The sequence below is a fragment of the Rhinatrema bivittatum genome, chromosome 3 (genome assembly GCF_901001135.1).
Source record: "Rhinatrema bivittatum chromosome 3, aRhiBiv1.1, whole genome shotgun sequence".
Lineage (NCBI taxonomy): Eukaryota > Metazoa > Chordata > Amphibia > Gymnophiona > Rhinatrematidae > Rhinatrema > Rhinatrema bivittatum.
The window spans coordinates 66413116-66435705 of NC_042617.1; the positions used below are offsets into that span (position 1 = coordinate 66413116).

At 45.4% G+C, this 22590-nt stretch overlaps 1 protein-coding gene across 4 annotated transcripts in view; it reads right to left on the reverse strand.

The window, feature by feature from the left end:
* The window catches only part of THADA (THADA armadillo repeat containing), an 828919-nt gene that overhangs the window by 530341 nt on the left and 275988 nt on the right, over positions 1 to 22590 (reverse strand). For all 4 annotated transcript variants that reach the window (XR_003855359.1, XM_029593321.1, XM_029593322.1 and 1 more), the window contains exon 26: positions 15252 to 15343. Coding sequence is in view for 3 of the 4 variants with exons in the window: in XM_029593321.1 (XP_029449181.1) it covers positions 15252 to 15343 (92 nt within the window). In the remaining variant the exon portion in view is untranslated. The remainder of the gene's footprint in view (positions 1 to 15251; positions 15344 to 22590) is intronic.

Here is a 22590-nt window from a genome sequence, read left to right on the forward strand (position 1 = left end):
ATTTATATACTCTGATTTTTTTCCACTTTGTTTTCAACCCTTACTTGCCTCGATTACAATATTTCTAATTCCCATTAATTTTAGGGGATATGCTGGACAATACAATCCCACTCTCCCACCTTCACACGCTGCTCCTCAGCACAATAAATCTTTAGCAGAGATTACCACTGTCCGACCTCACCAAGGTAGGAACCTTTGAAGGTGACACTGTACTATTGTTTTTCCGCTCTTTACAAGAGATGATGGCATCAATAATACTCATACTGAAACTGCAGTAGGCCTAGCCAGCGACAAGTCTGTGACAGTCAATTTATCTTTCCTTTGAAGTTCTGGCAGATTCCAACCCTAGATGAAGGCAAAATAATTACAGCAGTTCCTGAAACAGCAATTTGTATCATTGTTTTCAAATGTTACTATAAACAATAAGGACAATATTTCTGCACATCTATTACAAATCTCCATAGGTACATTTATTGTGGTTAGAATTTGATTAGTAAGAATGAAGTGTTTTGATCACAGCTGAATAGATATATATATTTTTTTTTTAATTCATCGACTTATTTAGATATAATTGGTATCTGTTTTCAAATGGATTTTTTCCAGTTTGTATCTATGGCAAAAAAAAACTTTTGAAAAAGCAAGCAGTATTCCAAGGTCTGCAATTGTACCCTGCAGACAAGAACCTGAGAGCTCTCATAGCATGAATGCACAATGACACCTAGTGGTATGAACTATGAAAATTATGATTTAACTCCTTACAGGATGAAATTGCAATATCACTCAATTTATTTCATTTATTATGCAATAGGCACTAAGGTTAATAATTATAATAAGCTGATAACATTATAAATATGGTTTCTATATAATTGTCTATACAGTCACTGCAATACTCCAACACATCATCACCTCAAATGCCTCCAACTTTTACAAAAACGAGAACTAAATTTCTGGTAAGGGCCAAATACACTGACCATGTTTCACCAGTTTTGTGTCAGCTACACTAGCTCCCAGTTAACAGCAGGATAAAATTTAAAACATTTTGCTTTGTCTTTCAATGTGTGAGTCAACTATTCCCTGAATGCCTTTCCCAAATTCTGCTCTTAACCCCGCTCCCCCGAGGGAACTTCAAACATTCCAACTTCTACTCTTCCCTCCACTGGCTTCAGCTAGAGAGACTAATATGCATAAGAATTAACACATTCAGCTGCTCTGACCCTATAATATCCAACTAGTTATCTCTAAGGCAGAGTCTGCAAAATGTGCTACCTCAATTACTGAAAAAAGTAAAAGCTTGGCTATTTAGCCAGGCCTTCCTGTAGACTCCACAGCAGACATCTTCTAGCACAGGGGTAGGCAACTCCTGTCCTGAAGTGCCTCGGGCAGATCTAGCTTTCAGGATATCCACAACGAATAGTCATGAAATATATTTGCATACAGTGGAGGCAGCATATCAAAATATACCTCATGCATATTCATTGCGAATATCCTGAAAACCAGACCTGCTTGTGGCATTCCAGGATCATAATTACTAGAGATGTGAATCGTGTGATCGATCGTCTTAACGATCGATTTCGGCTGGGGGGGGAGGGAATCTTATCGTCGCGGTTTTGTTTTTTAAAATATCGTGTAAATCGTAAATCGGGGGAGGGCGGGAAAACCGGCACACTAAAACATCCCTAAAACCCACCCCGACCCTTTAAAATAAATCCCCCACCCTCCCGAACCCCCCCAAAATGCCTTAAATTACCTGGGGGTCCAGAGGGAGGGTCCCGGTGTGATCATTTACTCTCGGACCTCCGGTGCGTTGTAGAAATGGCACCGGCGCTACCTTTGCCCTGTCATATGACAGCAGGGCGAAGGTAGCGCCGGCGCCATTTTGTTTTTTGTCCCCCGACGTCAGGAGCGTAGGAGATCGCTCCCGGACCCCCACTGGACCCCCAGGGACTTTTGGCCAGCTTGGGGGAGCCTCCTGACCCCCACAAGACTTGCCAAAAGTCCAGCGGGGGTCCGGGAACGACCTCCTAAACTCGAATCGTTTTGCCGTACAGCAAAATGGCGCCGACCATGCCGTACGGTGGTGCCATTTTGCTGTACGGTAAAACGATTCGAGTTTAGGAGGTCGTTCCCGGACCCCCGCTGGACTTTTGGCAAGTCTTGTGGGGGTCAGGAGGCTCCCCCAAGCTGGCCAAAAGTCCCTGGGGGTCCAGCGGGGGTCCGGGAGCGATCTCCTGGACGCGTGACGTTGGGAGCTAGGAATCAAAATGGCGCCGGCGCTACCTTTGCCCTGTCACATGATAAGGGCAAAGGGCCACTGGCGCCATTTCTCTTCACAGCAGCCATGGGCAGAGAGCGGGACATCACGCCGGGACCCCAGGTCATTTAAAACATTTTGGGGGGGGGGGTTCGGGAGGGTGGGGGTTTGTTTTAAAGGTTCGGGGTGGGTGTTAGGGTTTTTTTTTGGTGTGCCGGTTTTCCCACCCCCTATTTAACGATACAATACAAATGCCCCTGACGATAAATCGTGGGCATTTGTATTGTATCGTGCACTCTAACGATTTTGGACGATTTTAAAATTATCTGACGATAATTTTAATCGTTCAAAAAAGATTCACATCCCTAATAATTATCTATCCCTGTTATAGCACTTGCCCATCAGTTTTCCTAATTGCAAAATCAATAAGGTTTGCCCACTTCCAAGCTACCTCTAAGTTATTCTTAATACCTCTCACTGCTAGTGTTTAACTTACTTCTTACACCTAATGCGCCTACTTCCCATCTATTAACTTGTAATCTATTTTATATTTATATATCATATCTGTACTCAAATCTTTGTTACCTTATGTAATCCACCTTGGGCCTTTAGAAAAGGACAGAATATCAACTGTAAATAAATAAGCACGTTATTAGCTACAATTTTTGTAGATTGTGGCATCTTTTATTTGAGCAACAAAAAAAAAAAGCAATGTAGGACATGGCCTTTCAAGATCATTTTGGTTTCTTCTTCAGATATGGTCTCAAAAGCCAATATACTACATCACCGTATTTGTTGGGCCAACAAAATGTATCACAATCTACAAACCGGAGAAATTACTTATCTGATAATTTCGTTTTCCTTAGTGTAGACAGATGGACTCAGGACCAATGGGTATAGTGTGCTCCTGATAGCAGTTGGAGATGGATCAGATTTCAATCTGACGTCAGCCCTAGTACATATACCCCTGCAGGAAGCTCTGCTCTTCAGTATTCTCTTCGAAAAGCAATTGTGGATATATGTGTTACTGAACAACTTGATTAACTTGGTTAACTTGAATAACTTGGTTAATTGATTAACTTGAATAACTTGGTTAACTTGATTAACTTGAATAACTTGAATAACTTGAACTGGTTGATGTGGATATAGCTGGAGACCGCCAGTGCACTTCAATCGAGAAACATCGACACCCAGTAGGTATGGGTGTCCTAATTAGAGGGAAGCTTGGCTTACCCATGTTTGTCTTGCTCTCAGGGAATTGTCACCTGAGGTTTCCGTGATTGTCGGCAGCCGTGGGTGGGATGATGAGTCCATCTGTCTACACTAAGGAAAACGAAATTATCAGGTAAGTAATTTCTCCATTTCCTAGCATGTAGCAGATGGACTCAGGACCAATGGGATGTACAAAAGCTACTCCCGAACCGGGTGGGAGGCTGCCCGTGGCCCACTTAGTACTGCCCTAGCGAATGCTGTGTCCTTCTGAGGCTGAACATCCAGGCAGTAGAACCTAGAGAAGGTATGAATGGAGGACCATGTCGCCGCCCGACAGATCTCGGCGGGTAACAGCATCTTGGTTTCCGCCCAGGACACTGCCTGGGCTCTCGTGGAATGGGCCTTGACTTGTAGAGGTGGAGACTTGCCTGCCTCTACGTAGGCCGCCTTGATAACTTCTTTGATCCAGCAGGCTATGGTTGCCCGTGAGGTCGCTTCCCCTTGTTTCTTCCTGCTGTGAAGGACGAAGAGGTGGTCCGTCTTTCGTACGGATTCCGTTCTTTCCAGATATCGGACCAGGAGTCTGCCTACGTTAAGATGGCGAAGGCGGTGAGATTTTTTCGAGTTCTTATGCTCGTCTGGCGATGGCAGCGAGATGGTTTGGTTTAGATGGAAGTGAGAAACCACTTTTGGGAGGAAGGAGGGGATGGCAGCGAGATGGTTTGGTTTAGATGGAAGTGAGAAACCACTTTTGGGAGGAAGGAGGGGACCGTGCGTAGCTGTATAGATCCCGGTGTGAACCTGAGGAAGGGTTCTCAATAGGACAGTGCTTGAAGTTCAGAGATGCGATGGGCTGAACAGACTGCCACTAGAAATGCAGTCTTCAATGTTAGTAGTCGGAGGGACAGACCGCGGGTAGGTCTGAAGGAGGCTCCTGCTAGGAAGTCTAGGACTAGATTGAGATTCCATAAAGGTACCGGCCACTTTAGGGTTGGTTGGATCTGTTTGACCCCTTTCAGGAAGCGGGAGACGTCCGGGTGAAAGGTTAAGCTGCCGCCCCCCACCTTGGCTCTGTAGCAGGCTAATGCGGCCACCTGCACCTTGATGGAGTTGAGAGACAACCCCTTCTGTAGGTCGTTCTGCAGGAATTCCAGAATCTTGGGAATTTTGACTGTCTGTGGGAGGATGTTGCAGTCTTCACACCAGGCTTCGAATATTCTCTATATTCGTATGTAGGTTAGAGAAGTGGAAAACTTGCGTGCTCGGAGCAGAGTGTCCATCACCGCCCCTGAGTATCCACTCTTCCTCAGGCGTGTCCTCTCAATGGCCACATCGTAAGAGAGAATTGAGTTGGGTCTTTGTGGAGGATCGGGCCTTGCTGAAGCAGATTGGACCTTGTTGGAACAGGTATTCCAGAGATTGGGAGGGCTGCAGACAGCTCTTGTTTGTGTTGACCACCCACCCGAAGTTCTCCAGTAGAGTTTTGACTCTGGTGGTCGCCTGATGACTTTCCTCTGGGGATTTTTCCCTGATCAGCCAATCGTCCAGATATGGGTGTACAAGGATTCCTTCTTTCCTCAGTGTCACCGCCACTACAACCATGATCTTGGTGAACGTTCGGGGCACTGTAGCTAACCCGAAGGGTAGTGCTCGTAACTGGTAGTGGTGGTACAGGATTGTGAAGCGCTGATGCTCGAGGAGCACCGGGATGTGCAGGTAGGCTTCTGACAGATCCAGGGATGTGAGAAATTCTCCCGGCTGTATCAACCTTATGACCGAGCATAGGGTTTCCATGCGGAAGCAAGGTACCCTCAGGTGGCGGTTGACGGACTTGAGGTCTAGGATGGGCCGGAACGTACCCTCTTTCTTGGGAACGATAAAATAGATGGAATAGTGCCCTGTATTTTCTTGTTGCGTGGGCACCGGCGTTATGGCCTTTAAGTTGAGCAATTTGGTCAGTTTAGATTTCACTGCCGCCCTCTTGAAAGGGTCGTGGCAGGGAGATTTCACAAACTTGTCGGAGGGATGTTGTGGAATTCCAGATAATATCCCTCTCGAATGATGGTTAGGACCCACTTGTCCGAAGTTATCTCGACCCATCTTTGGTAGAATAGGGCAAGCCTGCCCCCTATGGCTTCTTCCTGTGGATGGGTCGGCTGGGGCCTGGACTAGCGCCGGCTCCCCTTTTGTTGTTTTTGTTCCGAAAAGACTAGCCCCTGCCTGCGGGGCAAGATGCTTGATATGTACTTCTGTACGGTTTGAAGCGCTGTGAACCCCTGCCCTTAGATGTTCGGGGGGAGGGGCACTGGCTTCTCTTGTTCTTGTCCTCCAGTAGCCGCGGTACTGGGGATTCGTCCCATTTGTCGGCTAACTTCTCCAGTTCGCTTCCAAACAGGAGGTTTCCCTTTCTCGTGAGTCTCGTCTTGGATGTTTCATCGGCTGACCAGCTTCTGAGCCAGAGTTATCTTCTGGCTGCCACAACGGACGAAACGCCTCTGGCTGCAGTGCACACCAGGTCGGAGGTCACATCCGTGAAGAATGATACTGCTGGTTCTAGTGCGTCGACGGGTGTAGTGGTGTTCCTGGTCTTTGATAAGCAGACGCGTGTCACCACAGCACAGCAGGCCGCGATCTGTAGTGACATAGCTGAAACGTCGAATGACTATTTAAGGATGGATTTGAGACGTCTGTCCTGGGCATCCTTAAGTGCAACTCCTCCCTCGACTGGGATGGTAGTGCGCTTTGAGACCACGCAGACCATGGCATCCACTTTAGGGAATGCCAGGAGGTCTTTGGCAGCAGGGTCCAGGGGGTATAGGGCTGCCAGGGTCTGTCCCCCCTTGAATGTGGCCTCCGGAGCCTCCCATTCCAGGTCAATCAGCTTTTGAACAGCCTGCAGCAAAGGGAAATGACGAGAGGCCTGACGGAGTCCCTCGAAGAGGGGGTTCGAGGTCTGATAGTTCGTCTTTAGCGAAGAAATACCTCATGGTTCGGTAAGGTTCTGTTCCTAGAGGGATTCCCCCTTCCTCCAGGGAGTCTTGATCCTCATCCGAGGTGTCTGTGTCCCCAAAGTTGGGGCTCTGAGGCGGAAGGGGCACTTCTCTGGGTTTAGAGGGTCCCGGGATGTTTGAGTCCTCTGGGGCAGGCTGTGACTGTGTCATAGGGGGCGCCGGTTGCATGTGGACAAAGGTATGTATGCCTTTGAAGAATTCTACCCAGGAGAAAGATGCTGGGTCTAAATTGAGAGGCGCTGCATCCCCGGGGAGCCCTGTTTGAGAGAGGCTCCCCGGGGATGCCTCCCCGGGGAGAGAGGCTACCCCCAGCCCGGGGAGAGAGGCTACCCCCAGCCCGGGGAGAGAGGCTGGCTCTCCCCAGGCTGGGGGTAGCCAGATCCGGTGTACTGTCAGTGGATCCGGATCCCAGTGCCGGCTGGAGAGGGACTTGGCCTGGTTCACCCAGAGCCTCCTCGCACTGTAGACACAGGGCTGTGGCCTCTTCGTGTTGCACAGCTCTAATGTGGCATGCTGGGCAGGGGCCCTGAGCCTTGAGTTTCTTGTCCGGTGGTGCCATGATTTGTGCACGTAGGCTTGCAGAAAACTCCGGTTTGTGCGTTCAAGCGTAAGCTGGGAGGCTGAGTTATGTACTCCGGGTGCGCTGAAGTTGTGCGTGTAGGTCGGATGCTCGCTCAAAAGGATGCGCTCGCCGCTGTGCGCACGGGGTTTACTTATGCGCACGGCACCACTTAGCGTGTGGCTGTGCGCCCGGCGCCCTTGTGCGCATAGGTGGGCGCACAAGTGATTTTGTGCGCACGGCTTGCCTCTGTGAGCATGGATCGAATCGGCAGGTAGGGCAGCGATCAAGTGCAAATAGCAACGGCGACCACGTGAGCAACATGGTGACCACCTTGGAGGGACTCCACGTAGGAGGACCCTCGTATCGGACCGGGGTCTAGCCCAGATAGGGCTGATCAACCCGGTAGCACTGACGCCAGCTAGCGATCTGTGCGGCTATTCGAGCCTCGGAGACTGGAGACTTTTAAGGAGTTTTCTACCTTACCTTGTCTTGGTGTTTCCCGGTTTCGTCCCAGGCGGTCTCCGGCTGCAGGGGGAGAGGGAAATGTACCTTCACTGCCTCGCTCGAAGTTGCACCCGCTGCCTCTCAGCCACACCCATTGCCGGGGGCTAAGTCCACGCCGGGAACCGGCTGCCGGACCAAGGCCTACCTCTGAGGGATCGCGGAAATCACCTCAGGAATTCTCAACTGGGGGAGGGACCCGTAGGTATCAGCGCAGGAGCGCGGGGCTCATCTGTAGAGGTAAGATTTCTTCTTTGGTTTGGATTTCTTTGGTCTGAATACTCTAATGCTGTGCAAGTGTGTAAAGAGTCCTGAACTGCTATGGAGACGGAAAATACTGAAGAGCAGAGCTTCCTGCAGGGTTTTATTTATTTAAAAATTTTTCTATACCATCGTTTAGTAATACACCATCACAACGGTTTACAATTAGGCACGTATATAAGTTTGGTTTGTACATTTATCTAGGGGGTGCCAATCAATTTTTCGGTTACATGTTTCAATAATCTAATCTATATGGACAGTTGAATGAAATTTCCATTTATATGATTCATTGGATAATCATATACGTTTTATACTGTCTCTCTTACATTAATTATTAATTATGATAAAAATAGTAAAGAAAGCAGTTACGCTTTTAGGTGACTTTCAGCTGTGAGTAGATGTTCTTACTCATTGACTTCATTGTGAAAGCTTTTTTGAAGAGCCAAGTTTTCAAGCTTCTTTGAAGAGTTTTAAATCTTTCATCAATCTTATTTCGAGTGGCATTGTATTCCATAATATTGGACCCATTAAGGATAGTGCTCTCTCTCTAACGTGGGTCAGTTTTTCTGTTTTGACAGAGGGTATGGTTAGTACAGCTTTATTGGCTGAGCTGAGATTTCTCTGGCGGACATGCACTCGCAGTGCGGTGTTTAGCCAGTCAGCATTTTCGTCATTGATTAGTTTATAAATTGTGCAAAGCGTTTTAAATTGCACTCTTTATTCTATTAGCAGCCAGTGTAATTCGGCAAGTGTTTGAGTGATATGATCCCTTCTGCTTTTACCAGTAAGTATTCTGGCAGCCGAGTTCTGTAGTACTTGTAGTGGTCTGAGTGTTGTATATGGTATTCCTAGGAAACGTATGTTACAATAGTCCGTGCTAGTGAAAATTAGTGCTTGTAGAACCGTTCGAATGTGTGCTTGAGTTAATAAGGGTTTTAGTCTCCTAAGGACCATTAATTTGGCGTAGCCTTCTCTAACTTTTAGTGATATGTGTTGCTTAAGGCTGAGTTCCGTGTCAATTATTACTCCTAGGTTACGAGCTTTCTCATTTAATTCCACTGTCTTGTCATTTTTAAGTTTGATGGGATTCTGAATTATTTCAATGTTTTTTTGTTCAAGGTGTATAAATTCTGTTTTTTCAATATTAATTACTAGTTCCATTTGGTTTAGTAGTTGTCTTATTATATCTAGGCACAGCATTGCCAAGTTTAATGTCTTTTCAATTGTTTCTTCAACCGGTAGAATTAGCTGAATGTCGTCAGCATATATGTAATGTATGATACCTAGTCTCGCCAGTAGGTGGCAAAGGGGCAGCATGTAAATGTTAAATAGAGTCGCCGAAAGTGCTGAACCCTGGGGGACCCCTGTCTTTAGTTCGATTTTGTCTGATATTATGTTTTTGATCTGTACCTGAAAGGATCTGTTATTAAGGTAGGATTTGAACCATTCAATTGTTTTGTTTTGTAATCCTATTTCATCTAACCTTTTTAGTAGTATGTCATGGTTTACTGTGTCAAATGCTGCTGACAGATCTAATATCATCATGATGTAGTGTTTTCCACTGTCAAATCCGGGTAGTACATTATCTGTTAGCGAGATTAGTAATGTTTCAGTACTATAGTGCTTTCTGAAGCCATGTTGCGAGGGGTAGAGTATGCTGTTGTTGTCTAGATGTTCTGCTAGTTGCTTTTGTACCGCTTTTTCTATTAATTTAGAAAGCATAGGTAAGTTTGAAACTGGTCTATAGTTACTTAGGATATTTGGGTCACTGACGTCAGATTGAAATCTGATCCGTCTCCAACTGCTATCAGGAGCACACTATACCCATTGGTCCTGAGTCCATCTGCTACACGCTAGGAAAATTCCTGTTTTGACAGGACCAATATGGCCATTCTCATATCTGTATATCTTGGAGGAGTGAGCAGGGGAAAAAATCTCGTAAAGATTTGCTTAACAATTGGGCAATTGACCAGAAACAAAATTTGCTCAAGTTGTCCTGCACCCATCCCTATCTGCTAATAAGAGGACAACTTGTAATGAAGTTCAGCATCTGCAATTACATCACTGCTGAGAATATCTGCAATGAGCTCAGTGAATGACAACAGTAAGCTTCCTTTCATTCAACTTCTCTTCCTCTTCCCCCATTTTTATAACACACATGCTTTTCAAAAAATCAAAACAACTATTTTTATTCTACTAAACTACATCATTTCTGCACCAATGCAACCAGCTAACCAACGGGATCTGGGATATTTCATCCATCGAACAAGGAAACATTTAGACAATATAAGGTAGATTTTAAGACCCGCGTGTGGGCGTCCATGTGCACATGGTTGCCGGGGTATGCACATGGATACGTCAATTTTATAACATGAAATATCGCTTATCCGCATGTACATGTGTGCCTGATTTTATATCGGCGCACGCGAGTGCCATGTTGTGTGTGTAAGTAGGCCTTTTCCCCAGTTCCCTCCCCCTATCTAACCTGCCACCCTTTTACCCAACTAGCTACAACCTCTAAAACCCCACTAAATACCCTAGAATTTTTTGTTTTTATACTTACCTGTGGTTCCTGGCAGCAGCAGGTTACGCGGGCCAGTTGGATGCCGGCGCACGCTTGTGCGGGACTCTGCCTAATGGCGCTGTCCCAGCCAGTCCATGCCCCGCCTCTTTTTAAAAACTCGTTCACAATGCGTGTACCGGGAGATACGCGCGTGGCTGCGGGCCTCTGAAGATCCGCCCTTTTCGCCATGCGGAGGGCTTTGAAAATTAGCCCTTATATGAAAATAATTTCTTTGACATGTATTACTCATTTGAGGACCTATGTGAGAAATTCTGAGGTCCATCAACCTAATAAACGAAGGTTGACTGACGTGCCGCAAATGCGCAGTAGAGAGCAGCTCTACTGCGCATGTGCGGGCAAGCACATCGGTCTCAGCGAGCGTCAGCTGAATTTACCAACATGGCGGCGGCAACGAGAAGCGGCGGCGTTGTTGAGCGGCAGCGGCAGCAAGGGGCGGCGAGGAGTGGCGGCGGCGGTGGCGGTGGCGAGGAGGAGCGGCGGCGACGGCGACGGCCAGTAGCGAGGGAGCAGCGAGTGAGAGGGAGGGAGGAAAGAGAGAGGGAGGGACTGAGTGAGAGAGAGAGAGAGAGACTGAGTGAGAGGGAGGGAGGGAGGAGAGAGGGAGGGACTGAGTGGGAAGGGGAGCGTGAGAGGGAGGGGTGAGGGAGGGACTGAGTGGGAGGGGGCGTGAGAGGGAGGGGTGAGGGAGTGAGAAAGAGGGAGCGAGTGGGAGGGGGCGTGAGAGGGAGGGGTGAGGGAGAGAGAGGGGGGAGGGACTGAGGGGGAGGGGGAGGGAGGGACTGAGAGGGACTGAGGGAGAGAGGGAGGAGTGAGTGTGTGGGAGGGAGGGAGGAGTGAGTGTGTGGGAGGGAGGTAGGGGGTGGGGAAGAGTGAGGGGAGAGAGAGAATGAAGGGAAGGTGAGAGACAGAGGGATGTGAGTAAGTGGAAGGGTAAGAAGTTGTGGAGCAGAGAAAAAGGGAGTGGAGGAGGGCTGAGGGAGAGGGGATGGGATTGAGAGAGGGTGGGGAGTGACTGAGGGAAGGGGAGAGAGGTGGGAGTGACTGAGGGAAGGGGAGGGAGGTGAGAGTGAGGGGAAGGAGGCAGTGGGAGACAGAGGGTGAGTAAGACTGAGTTGGAGGGAAGGGGTGAGTGAACGAGGGGAAGGGGGAGTGAGGGGAGAAAAAGTGTAGAAGGGTGCTGTGTTCGAAAATGGACTGAAAAAAAATTTAATGTAGCCCGTTTTAACGGGCTTAACGGCTTGTATTGAATAAGACAGGGAACATGAAGGTTACACCCAGGTAACTTTACCCCAGACTTTCTACAGAGCACACCTGGGTAAGTATTTCACTAAAGAGACCCAGCCAAAGTTACCCGGGTATACCGGTACTTACTTTTTCCGTAGCTAGCAGGATGAATTAGCCATGACGTATGGGCATCATCTGGTGGCTCTGAACAGACTTGGCCCTCCTAGCTAGTAGAACTTTTAGCTCTACTGTGCAGAACATGACTTACAAGGGTATTAATGCCTCTTTTATGTCAATGGGATTGCTCAGAATCAAGCATCATGTCATTTAAATTAAAATACCATTGGACATTGTTTTAATACATATTTTATAACTGCTTTTAACACTTATTAACACATCAACCAGTTGGTATATGAAGGACAATGTTTTGATGCACTTGTTTCAGGAAGGCCAAGATGAGCCTTTCTTTAAATATGAATCACGCTGCTATCATCATGTTTTCAGTGACCCTGGAGTTACAAGGTAGTACAGAATTAGACGGTAACTTTGAAATAGCCGTGTGGGCGCACATGTACACACATATGCCGGTTTGTGCCAAAGGACATGGCCAATTTATAATATACATGCGTACATGCATGCATGGTATAAAATAGACTGTACGCGCAATTTTATATGGACACATACATGTGCACGAAATGCCACCTCTACCGCGTAAATGGGGGACTTTAGTAGACACGTGCGCCGATGCAATTACCAGTTTCTCCAGTTTGTTCCCAGTTCTCCCAGTAAAGGATAGGACTCCTCTAGTTAATTAGCCTCGACCCTTAAAACGCCACTGAATAGCGTACTTTTTTTTTTTTTTTTTTTTAGGACTTACACACCATCCATAGCTGAAATAAAGTTATGTGGTAGGGGACCTCAGATTGGGCTTGTGTGCTAAAGTTTTTAATGCGCCGATTTCATTCATAAATCCTGGAATGCCCATGCCCCACCTGGCCCCCTTTTCCATAAAAAAAATGTTTGTGCACACATCAGAAGATATGCATGTATGCGGGCGACTTTTAAAATCCATTCAGCGTGTGCCGTCCCAACGTCTGCACGTATCTCCCAGCTTTGCCGCGCGCCGGGCTTTTAAAATTCACCCCTTAGGGAATATATAACGCAAAACCAGCAAAATGGTCATAACAAAAGGTCTGATTTACTAAGGTTTTTCTCATAGAATTGGGGGGGGGGGGGGGTAGGAGCCTTAGTGAATCAAGGCCAAAATATCAAGTTATCTTGAAACTGTAATGTTTGCTGATGAACTAGGTAAATCAGACTGAAATGCCAGCATTTACACCACAAATCGTCTATGAAGGCTTTAACCTTGTCCAAATAAAATTTATTTTCGGATAAACAAAAAGGCTTTTAAGCAATTTCTGAGCAGTATTGAATCTATAGACTGCTGTTCTTTCAATATGAGACAACTTAACTCCTTTCTTTGCGCACTAAGGGGCGGATTTTCAGAGCCCTGCTCGCGTAAATCCGCCCAAAACCGGGCGGATTTACGCGAGCAGGGCCCTGCGCGCCGGTAAGCCTATTTTACATAGGCCTACCGGCGCGCGCAGAGCCCCGGGACTCGCGTAAGTCCCGGGGTTTTCGGAGGGGGCGTGTCGGGGGGCGTGTCGGGGGCGATCCCGGTCGTCGCGGCGTTTTCGGGGCGTGTCGGCAGCGTTTTGGGGGCAGGTACGGGGGCGTGGCTACGGCCCGGGGTGGTCCGGGGGCATGGCCACGCCCTCCGTACCCGCCCCCAGGTCGCGGCCCGGCGCGCAGGAGGCCCGCTGGCGCGCGGGGATTTACGCCTCCCTCTGGGAGGCGTAAATCCCCCAACAAAGGTAAGGGGGGGGTATAGACAGGGCCGGGCGGGTGGGTTAGGTAGAGGAAGGGAGGGGAAGGTGAGGGGAGGGTGTTAGAGGATTCCCTCCGAGGCCGCTCCGATTTCGGAGCGGCCTCAGAGGGAACGGGGGTAGGCTGCGCGGCTCGGCGCGCGCCGGCTATACAAAATCCATAGCCTTGTGCGCGCCGATCCAGGTTTTTTAGTAGATACGCGCCGCTCCGCGCGTATCTACTAAAATCCAGCGTACTTTTGTTTGCGCCTGAGCGCAAACAAAAGTAGGCCTATTCGCGCTCCTTTTAAAATCCGCCCCTAAGACTGTAACTTTTAAACAGGTGCGCAGGCGCACCTGTGCGTGTGTTTGTTGGGCCGCGCCCAGGGATGCTGCCATTTTATAACATACACACATTTTGCTGGTATCCTCAGCCCCTGCATGCTCTGCATTTAGACGGAGCAATTTTCTAACACTCGCGCATGTTATAAAACAGCCTGACCGGGCGCATGTGGGTGCGCAATTTTAAATGGACGTGAGCCTATGCACGCAAATGCCGCTTCTACCGCATAAGTGGAGGGGGATTTTAAAAGACATGCATGTCAACGCCATTGCCGGTTTACCAGTTCATTTCCAGTTCACCCAGGTATGGAATAGGACTTCCAAACCCTCCTAGTTTAATAGCTTCCCTTCTCCTCTGTTAGCCCCATCTCTTAAAACCCCACCAATTTTTTCATCTTTATTTTATTTCTTGCATGTCATCCATAGCAGAAGTAAAGTTATATGGCAGGGGATCCCGGCACGCGCCTTTGTGCGAAAGTATTTACGTGCTAATTTCAATGTGAAATCTAGACCACGCCTCGCCCCTTTTTTGGAACTTTCCATTTGTGTACGAAGCAGCAAGTATGTGTGTACTCGGGCAGGTTTTAAAATTGGGTCGGTGCGTGTCGGCCCAACCTGTGTGCATATCTACTGGTTTTGGCGCACACCAGGCTTTTGAAATTCACCTTTAACTTCTTTTCACAAGATACCATCACAGGATGGTAGCATTAGAATGAAGCTTCTATTGAAATGTTAAGTGACTTTCTGAATTATTAGGGCATCTTTTAAGAAATGTTGTTCACTTGATCATAATGGTAGAAGACAAGCTGGATTTCATCCTCTCACCCACCCAGTCACACAGGCAATGTTACAAACAAGAAGCTGATATGGAGGCAGAAGGAATTACGTGTGCGTTTGAAAAAAAAAAAACGTGACTGTCATGTTAGTCCAATTACATAACACAGAAATCTGTGCATTTGAAAAATAAATATACTCTACTGACCCACAGGTTTCGAAATTTATTTCCAATGAACAAAGAAACTTAATACACCTTAGACGAATAATCCATTTTTCCTCCAAACAGTAACCAGTTTTTGATGGGATCATGTGATTTAATGTCATATTATGAGATCTGCGCCATTACTTTAATATGCACCGTATGTCTCCATTGAACACTAACTTCACAGAGCTCTGATAATGATGCTACCAAAGTAGTCCTATTTCATTATGGATTTCTTTCAAACAAGGTTTTTGCATTTAAAAGGTGCTACATAAAAATCAGACAGTATTTTCAGCTTGGGTTCAACTTGGCAAATTACACCAGTTTAAATGATAGAGAGGTGCTTGTAACATTACATGATAGATTAAAAAGTCATAAAAGCAAGCAATATCTCCATTGTCTTTTGGCCTAGGCTATATTTCACACAAGTAGTATTAACTTTGAGAGGATGGATCTTACCTGTTTTTCTTGGAACGCTCATCCTTGCCTCTTTTAACGCCAAATATTCTTGTAATCAGTGTACTAAAAAGCAGAGTAGATGAATTTCTTACCTGGAACACAAACACACAGCAGTTATTGAAAAAGCTTATTAAATGATGCTATAGTATGTAATCATATCTGCTAGCAGTACAAGGTATCACTTCTTTACTGACTAAGCTATCTTTTATTGAATAAACATTATCCAGAGTTGCAGAACAGGGGCTTTCAACACCAGCTGATTCCAACTTCAAATGCCAGGACCAAGATCTACATGGATAATAGCACCCTGCACTAAGAGAGTTGGTGTTTTGCATTCTGTGGTATAAGCCAAAACAATGACCAAAAACTACTAGAAAACATTAGAAGATAAGGCAGCTATGGCATATAAGGTAAAACATAGCCGCAAAAGAAAGGTTCATTATAAGTAACTAACTTATCAAACACAAGTAGAGTATATATTTTCAAGTATCACTGATGCCTTGATATTTTTACATTATTCTGTATTGTGAGCAAAATAAAATCAAAATTTTAAAAGAACTCAAGACATTTCTGGAAATTCTGAGGATTTCTCCTGGACTATATTTCTGGTTTTTTAGAGTTTTCTCTCAGCCTCCACCTAAGAAAGAGCACAAGTCTGAAGTCAAGCTTGAACTCTCTCAAATTTCATCTGATAGTCTGGACCTTACATACAGCTTTACTTCACCGTTCATGGGGCATTCAGGCTGCCCCAGCAAAATTTATCAGGCATCAGCACAAAATTCACAATTAGACACTGGATACTGGGGCTATGTTTTAAACATAGGGAAGATTTATTTGAAAATTTAAAGATTAGAGTTTTTCCAGATATAGCAAAAACTACTCAAAAGGAAGCAATTTTTATTGCTCCGTCCTAGAATGCTACTGTACAAATTGAAGCTCTGTTTTTTTCTGAAACTTCCATGTAAATCATAATGTGATTTACTTTCATTTATTTTTTTAGCTTGCTCAATTAATCTTTCTCCTCTGAAACAATCTGGTCCTTGGATCCACTCCAGTGACTTCAGATAGAAGTTCTTTAGACCCTGCGAGATCATTATGTTTCTCTGTTTACCCCTCTTTCTCCTTATTTAGGAATGGCCTTATGATGGCATGGGTTCATGTTTGTTTTTTGTTTTTTTGCCTTGTTGCCTTGGTGTGTTTGACAATCCTCCCACATGGTGGACCTTTGTATCTTGTGGTACACTGCGAAGCTTATTTCTCTATATGTATTCCTGTGTTTTCTTACTTTGATCACTTTGTTTAACAAGGTTGATCTTGAAATTATGATTAAAGGTGCACATTTAAAGATATAAATAAAAAGTTTAAAAAACACACGATATAGCCAAGTTTTGACAAAGTACTGCATATTTTCCCTTTTATTTGTATTTAATTCTATAATATTCTTATAACAGTTGTATCATTGCAAATAACAAAAGTAAGATAAATATCACCATATGGGAGATATTCAAAAGATACAACATAAGATATACTGACACTAAAAGATAAAAATAAAATCACATGCATAACAGCCTAGAATGAAACATGTCCGGTAACAAGGAAATCAGGCAAAGAAACATATAACCACACTAATTAGTTAACAGTGGTTCCAACCAGTGTGCCTTCAGACCTGATCAGGTAATCCATGGAAAAGCACCACAGCCTAGTGCTCAGCACCTGGGCTCTGCTCTTAGGACCTCACAACAACAAGGTCACCAGCCATGGCTCTTACACATCTAAGAGCTCCCTTCTGAGAGCACGTATGTTCATGCATGCGTCTTCTTCCTACCTACAACATGAGCTCTGACGTATGGTAATTAATGGGCAGCATGTAGGACATGGACACTAGTGCACACAGTACCTCTTCTTCTTCCCCCTCCTGAGCTTCCTCTTTTGAGTCCTTTCAGTGTCTGTCTTATCCCTAGACTGAGTGATGTAGGGAGGGCATATAGTGAGCACTCAATGCAACTCATTCTGAATGTTCCGAGCAAAAGCGGTGGAAGAGCTCTAACAGCCACATATGACAGCCAAACTAACGGGTAAATGTGAATCGTTTATTTACTCTTTTGGATAATAGAAAGACTAGGGGGCACTCCATGAAGTTAGCATGTGGCACATTTAAAACTAATCGGAGAAAGTTCTTTTTCACTCAACTCACAATTAAACTCTGGAATTTGTTGCCAGGGGATGTGGTTAGTGCAGTTAGTGTAGCTGGGTTTAAAAAAGGATTGGATAAATTCTTGGAGCAGAAGTCCATTACCTGCTATTAATTAAGTTGATTTAGAAAGAGAAGAAAAACTGATACTTCACGCATATCCAGCATAGCTCCCTGCTTCAACGGCAGGGGAGAAGAAAAACTGATACTTCACGCATAACCAGCATAGCTCTCTGCTTCAACGGCAGGGGAAAAGAAAAACTGATACTTCACGCATATCCAGCATAGCTCTCTGCTTCAACGGCAGGGGAGAAGAAAAACTGATACTTCACGCATATCCAGCACAGCTCTCTGCTTCAACGGCAGGGAAGAAGAAAAACTGATACTTCACGCATATCCAGCACAGCTCTCTGCTTCAACGGCAGGGGAGAAGAAAAACAACCAATAAGGGCTGAATAACATAGTCTGGATTAAAACAAATAAGCATGGGTGTAGCTTGCTTATTGCGGGCGGTTACTACCCCTAACTAATCAAGCTTGATATTTTCACTTGGATGCAGCTCCATCACTGCTCTCTACATCAATGGTGGGGGTGGAAGGGAAATAGAACCAAAGAGCTAAGAGAAACAGATAAGTATGAGAAAAAAATGTTGTGAAGCTTGCTGGGCAGACTGGATGGGCCGTTGGTCTTCTTCTGCCGTCATTTCTATGTTTCTAAGAAAATAGCCAGTGCTATTACTAGCAACAGTAACATGGAATAGACTTAGTTTTTGGGTACTTGCCAGGTTCTTATTGGCCTGGATTGGCCACTGTTGGAGACAGGATGCTGGGCTTGATGGACCCTTCGTATGACCCAGTATGGCATGTTCTTATGCATTATACAGACTTCTTAATTCTTTTGCACTTTATGTAGAAAGATTTGGCCCATTGAGACACGTTTATGTGTCTCTGTCACCTCTCTTCCTTAATTTTAAAATTTGGAAAAGAATCAAGTGGTCTTTCAGTGCTTCACTAGATCTTCTTTCGACCAGATGAGCCCTCTCTATGTCCGCATTTCCTGCCCCATGGAGGTTAGTGTGCCAAACAGTTTTGTTAATGTAGGTGTGCCTTGGGTTTGAAAAGAATGGAAAACACTGACTTAATCGATTTAGAACGAACTGCTAGACACATGTTTCAATTCAAGGTTTCATCACTTACCCTGAAAAGCAAGCTTGCTTACCGTAAACGGTGTTTTTCCGTAGACAAGATGAATTAGCCATGCTCTAGTGGGTGATGTCATCAGGCGGCCACTAGGTGGAACTGTATCTCAAAGCTTGCCGAGCTTTAGCTTTACTGTGCATGTGCATGGTTCCCACATGATTGACTGCTCCAGACCTCTCCTCAGTATGCATCAAAACATTGAAGACTTTGTTTTGTAAAAGGCTGCCCAAGGAGGAGGGCGGAATCAGATGGCTATTTCATCCTATCTACGGAAAACACTGTTTATGGTAAGCAAATTTGTTTTTGTCGTCAATAAGCAGGATGCATTAGCCATGCTCCGTGAGGAGTCCCAAGCTGAGGGTTGCGGCCAATTGGAAGATGGTTTAGTTTTGTCCTTTTTTGCAATCTGGACTCCTTCGTGGACAGCTTTCTAAGTAGATTCCATTTGATGGAGCACCTCTTGCCTTACCGAGCCATCGTAATTGTGAGTACATTGAGGAAATAGTCCAAAGTAAAGGTGTGTAGAGATGCCACATCACTGCCCTGCAGATCACTTCGATGGGCACTTTACATAAATGCACTATTGAAGTCACTACTGCTCACACATGATGTGCCTTTATTCGATGAATTAATGGAAGAGATTTTGACACATAGCAGTACTGTATGTATGACGTGATCCAGTTTGATATTGTTTGTTTTGCAACCTGTGTTCCCAATTTATTTGGGTCATAGGCAAAAAATAATTGAAAGGAGTATCTAACTCTGTGTTCTCCATTTGTAATAGGCCAGCGCCATCAGACAATTGAGTATATGTAGACATTTTTCCTATTCATATTTATGGAAAGAAAAGTTGGAAGAGTGATGGACTGGTTAATATGGAAAGCCGGTATGACTTTTGGCAAGAACTTTCCACCTTATTATAGAAAAATTGTAGATAAGGAGGAAAATTAACTAATGCTTGCAGTTCACTTACCCTTCTCGCAGAGATAATTGCTACAAGACGACAACTTTCCACATGAGGAATTTGAGTCATGCCATTTCCATCAGCTCAAACAGGCTCCTCATGAGTGCCGACAGTACTATGTTAATGTCCCATAGTACTGTAGGGAGAAGAATTAGGGTTTCCTAGTCCACTCCCTCCCTTTTTTCCCTCCTTTATTCACCAGCAATCCTCCAGCTCCATATGCTTAGAGAATTTATCAAACTGTGTGCATGAGAAAAATCTTATTTTATTCAGGGTGTTACCATAATGACACTATACAGGGATAGCCACTTACTCATAAGGGAAACAAAAATAAGAAAACAATAGTACGAAAACATGCTTGACATCCAGAGTACTTGTCAGATAAAGAATTAAAGCTAGCATCACATCCCTCTTGCCTGCAGTTGCATATAAAAAGTGCTAAAGAGCCTTAACATCATAATCACTAAACAGGATTAGAACCAAAGTTCTCAACAACACGGGACTTTGCAAACACCACACTGCTCTCTGGCGTTCTCAATCTGGCAGAATCTCCCATCTCAGGTCTTCGCACAGAGGGAGAAAGGACAGTCTTTCTCACTGAAGCAACAGGGGCTGCTCAGCTCTTACAGTCTCGGGATAATGGAAGTGGGCAGACCTGCTCTGCCTGTGCCACTTGTCTCTGCCAGTGGCTTTCTGCCCAGGATGCAGGGGGGCAAGGCAGGGAGGAGGCAGCAGCCACCAGCGGATAGATCGTCATCTTCTTCTTCTGGATGGTTCCCAATCGACAGACAACAACCCCGAGTGCTTGCACACTACTGCATTTAAGGGCTTACCTATGGATAATTCAGTAGCATAGTCAAGTGAATATACAGTTAAGGCTTTGATAGGCTGATTTCGTGCACTTATCCAAGTCCTTTGTTTCTTTCTCCAGGTTCAGCAAACGGCCAGCCTGACGACTGCCAGTTGTTCACATCTGACAGTGCACTGATAAGACCTGCTCTCAGATTGGACCCCAGAGCCATAAAGAGAGGCATCTAATGTTCTGGTGGCCCAGATTCACAGAATACAAACTGTCCTTTTGTTTCGCTTGGCCTCCCTGGGCTATTTAGGCCGGAAAAGCCTGTAAAAATCTGTCAGGATGGTCATGTACACCGCAACTGCAAATGTTCTCTCATATCTGCCTTTGGCTGCCCATAGCCAATAGGCCAAAGTCCTAGCACTGGGATATTCCCTACAGTACTGGAGGTTTTCTTGCTGGAGGATTCAGGTGTAAGAGGTCTGCCATGAATCTGGAAATTAGTGGATGTATTGAGGGGATCAATTCTCATGCCGATGATAGGCCACTATGGCACTTAGGTGCACTCGAACAATGTTGCGAACCCTATTCTCAACAGGAAATGTTCTCTCATATCTGCCTTTGGCTGCCCATAGCCAATAGGCCAAAGTCCTAGCACTGGGATATTCCCTACAGTACTGGAGGTTTTCTTGCTGGAGGATTCAGGTGTAAGAGGTCTGCCATGAATCTGGAAATTAGTGGATGTATTGAGGGGATCAATTCTCATGCCGATGATAGGCCACTATGGCACTTAGGTGCACTCGAACAATGTTGCGAACCCTATTCTCAACAGGAAATGGAGATAAGATATTAACTGTCAAGGTTTGCATGTAAACAGATTGATTAAATTATCGTTGCACTAATGTGTCAGTTCCACTTGACGGCGTAGTTACATCAAGTGAAAGGTTTTCTTGCTGGGACAAAAATATCCTGTAATTTCTTCCAGTAAGTCCAATTGTGTGAAGATCTAATGTTCAACATCCATACCATTAGGTTATGAGAAGGCTGGAGAGGTTGCAGAAGGGAGTCCTTTTCTTGCATCAGAAAGTCTGGGCTGCATCCCAAGGCTTGTGGGGTCCTTGTTGAAAATTGTATGAGATATGCATACCAGGGTTGTCTCGGCCATGCTGGTGCTATCAGGATCGTTTTGATGTGATCTTGTATGCATTTTTGTATTGTTTTGGATATTAGCGAAATAGGAGGGAAGTCGTATAGGAGTCCTTCTTTCCATGAGATCAGAAAAGTATTTGGGGCCTATCTGTATAAGCTGGGGTGAAGCGAGCAAAAATAGGTTACCTGTTTCGCTCTGAGAACAACAAATCATCCATGGCTGTCCCCATCGTTGGAACAGCTTGTCAGCTATTTGCTAAGACAGGCCCCATTCGTGTGAGCAGAAGATTCTGCTGAGTCTATCTGCCTCCGTATTGATGATTCCTGGGAGATATGCAGCTTGCAGGTATGTCAAACTGCAATCTGCCCAGTCTCAAATTTGAAGGCTTCCTGACAGAGTATCCAGGGATCCCGTTTTGGCCCGTTTGTTTCACATAAATATGGCCTTTTCCTTGAAGTAAATGTTGGAACGGCTTTTAGTGCGTAGAACATGTCCTTAATTCTAACAGATTTACGTGGAATGTTTCTTTCTGGTGAACACCACAGGCTCTGTGTATCGTAGCACTGTAGATACATTACCCCAACCCTGATTTGAGGCTTCCATGGTCAGTATTACTTGATGTGGTACTGGCTGCAGTAGAGCACCTGCTGTAGCGTGTCCAGGTGGAGCCACCAGTTGATGTCCACTTTATGTGGTTGGGTTAAGCGAGTCTTGCACGTTAGAGGCCGGAAAGATTTGATTCACTGAAAGCATAATCCCCACTGTAGATGTTGCATGGTAAGCGACGTGAGAGGAACTATGGAAATTGCTGATGCCACATGCCGTAAACAATCCAATATGTGGCAAGCCAAGGCTGACAACTGACTTTACAGTTGACTTACTATGATGCACATGGTGTGCGCTCTTTGGGCAGAAAGAAATGCTCTGGATTGTGCTGAAGTGATCCGTGGCTCTTATGAATTTCAGGAACTGCATGGTTGTAAGCATTGATGTTCTCAGAATTTATCAGGATAGGAGCTATTATCATCCAATCATCCAG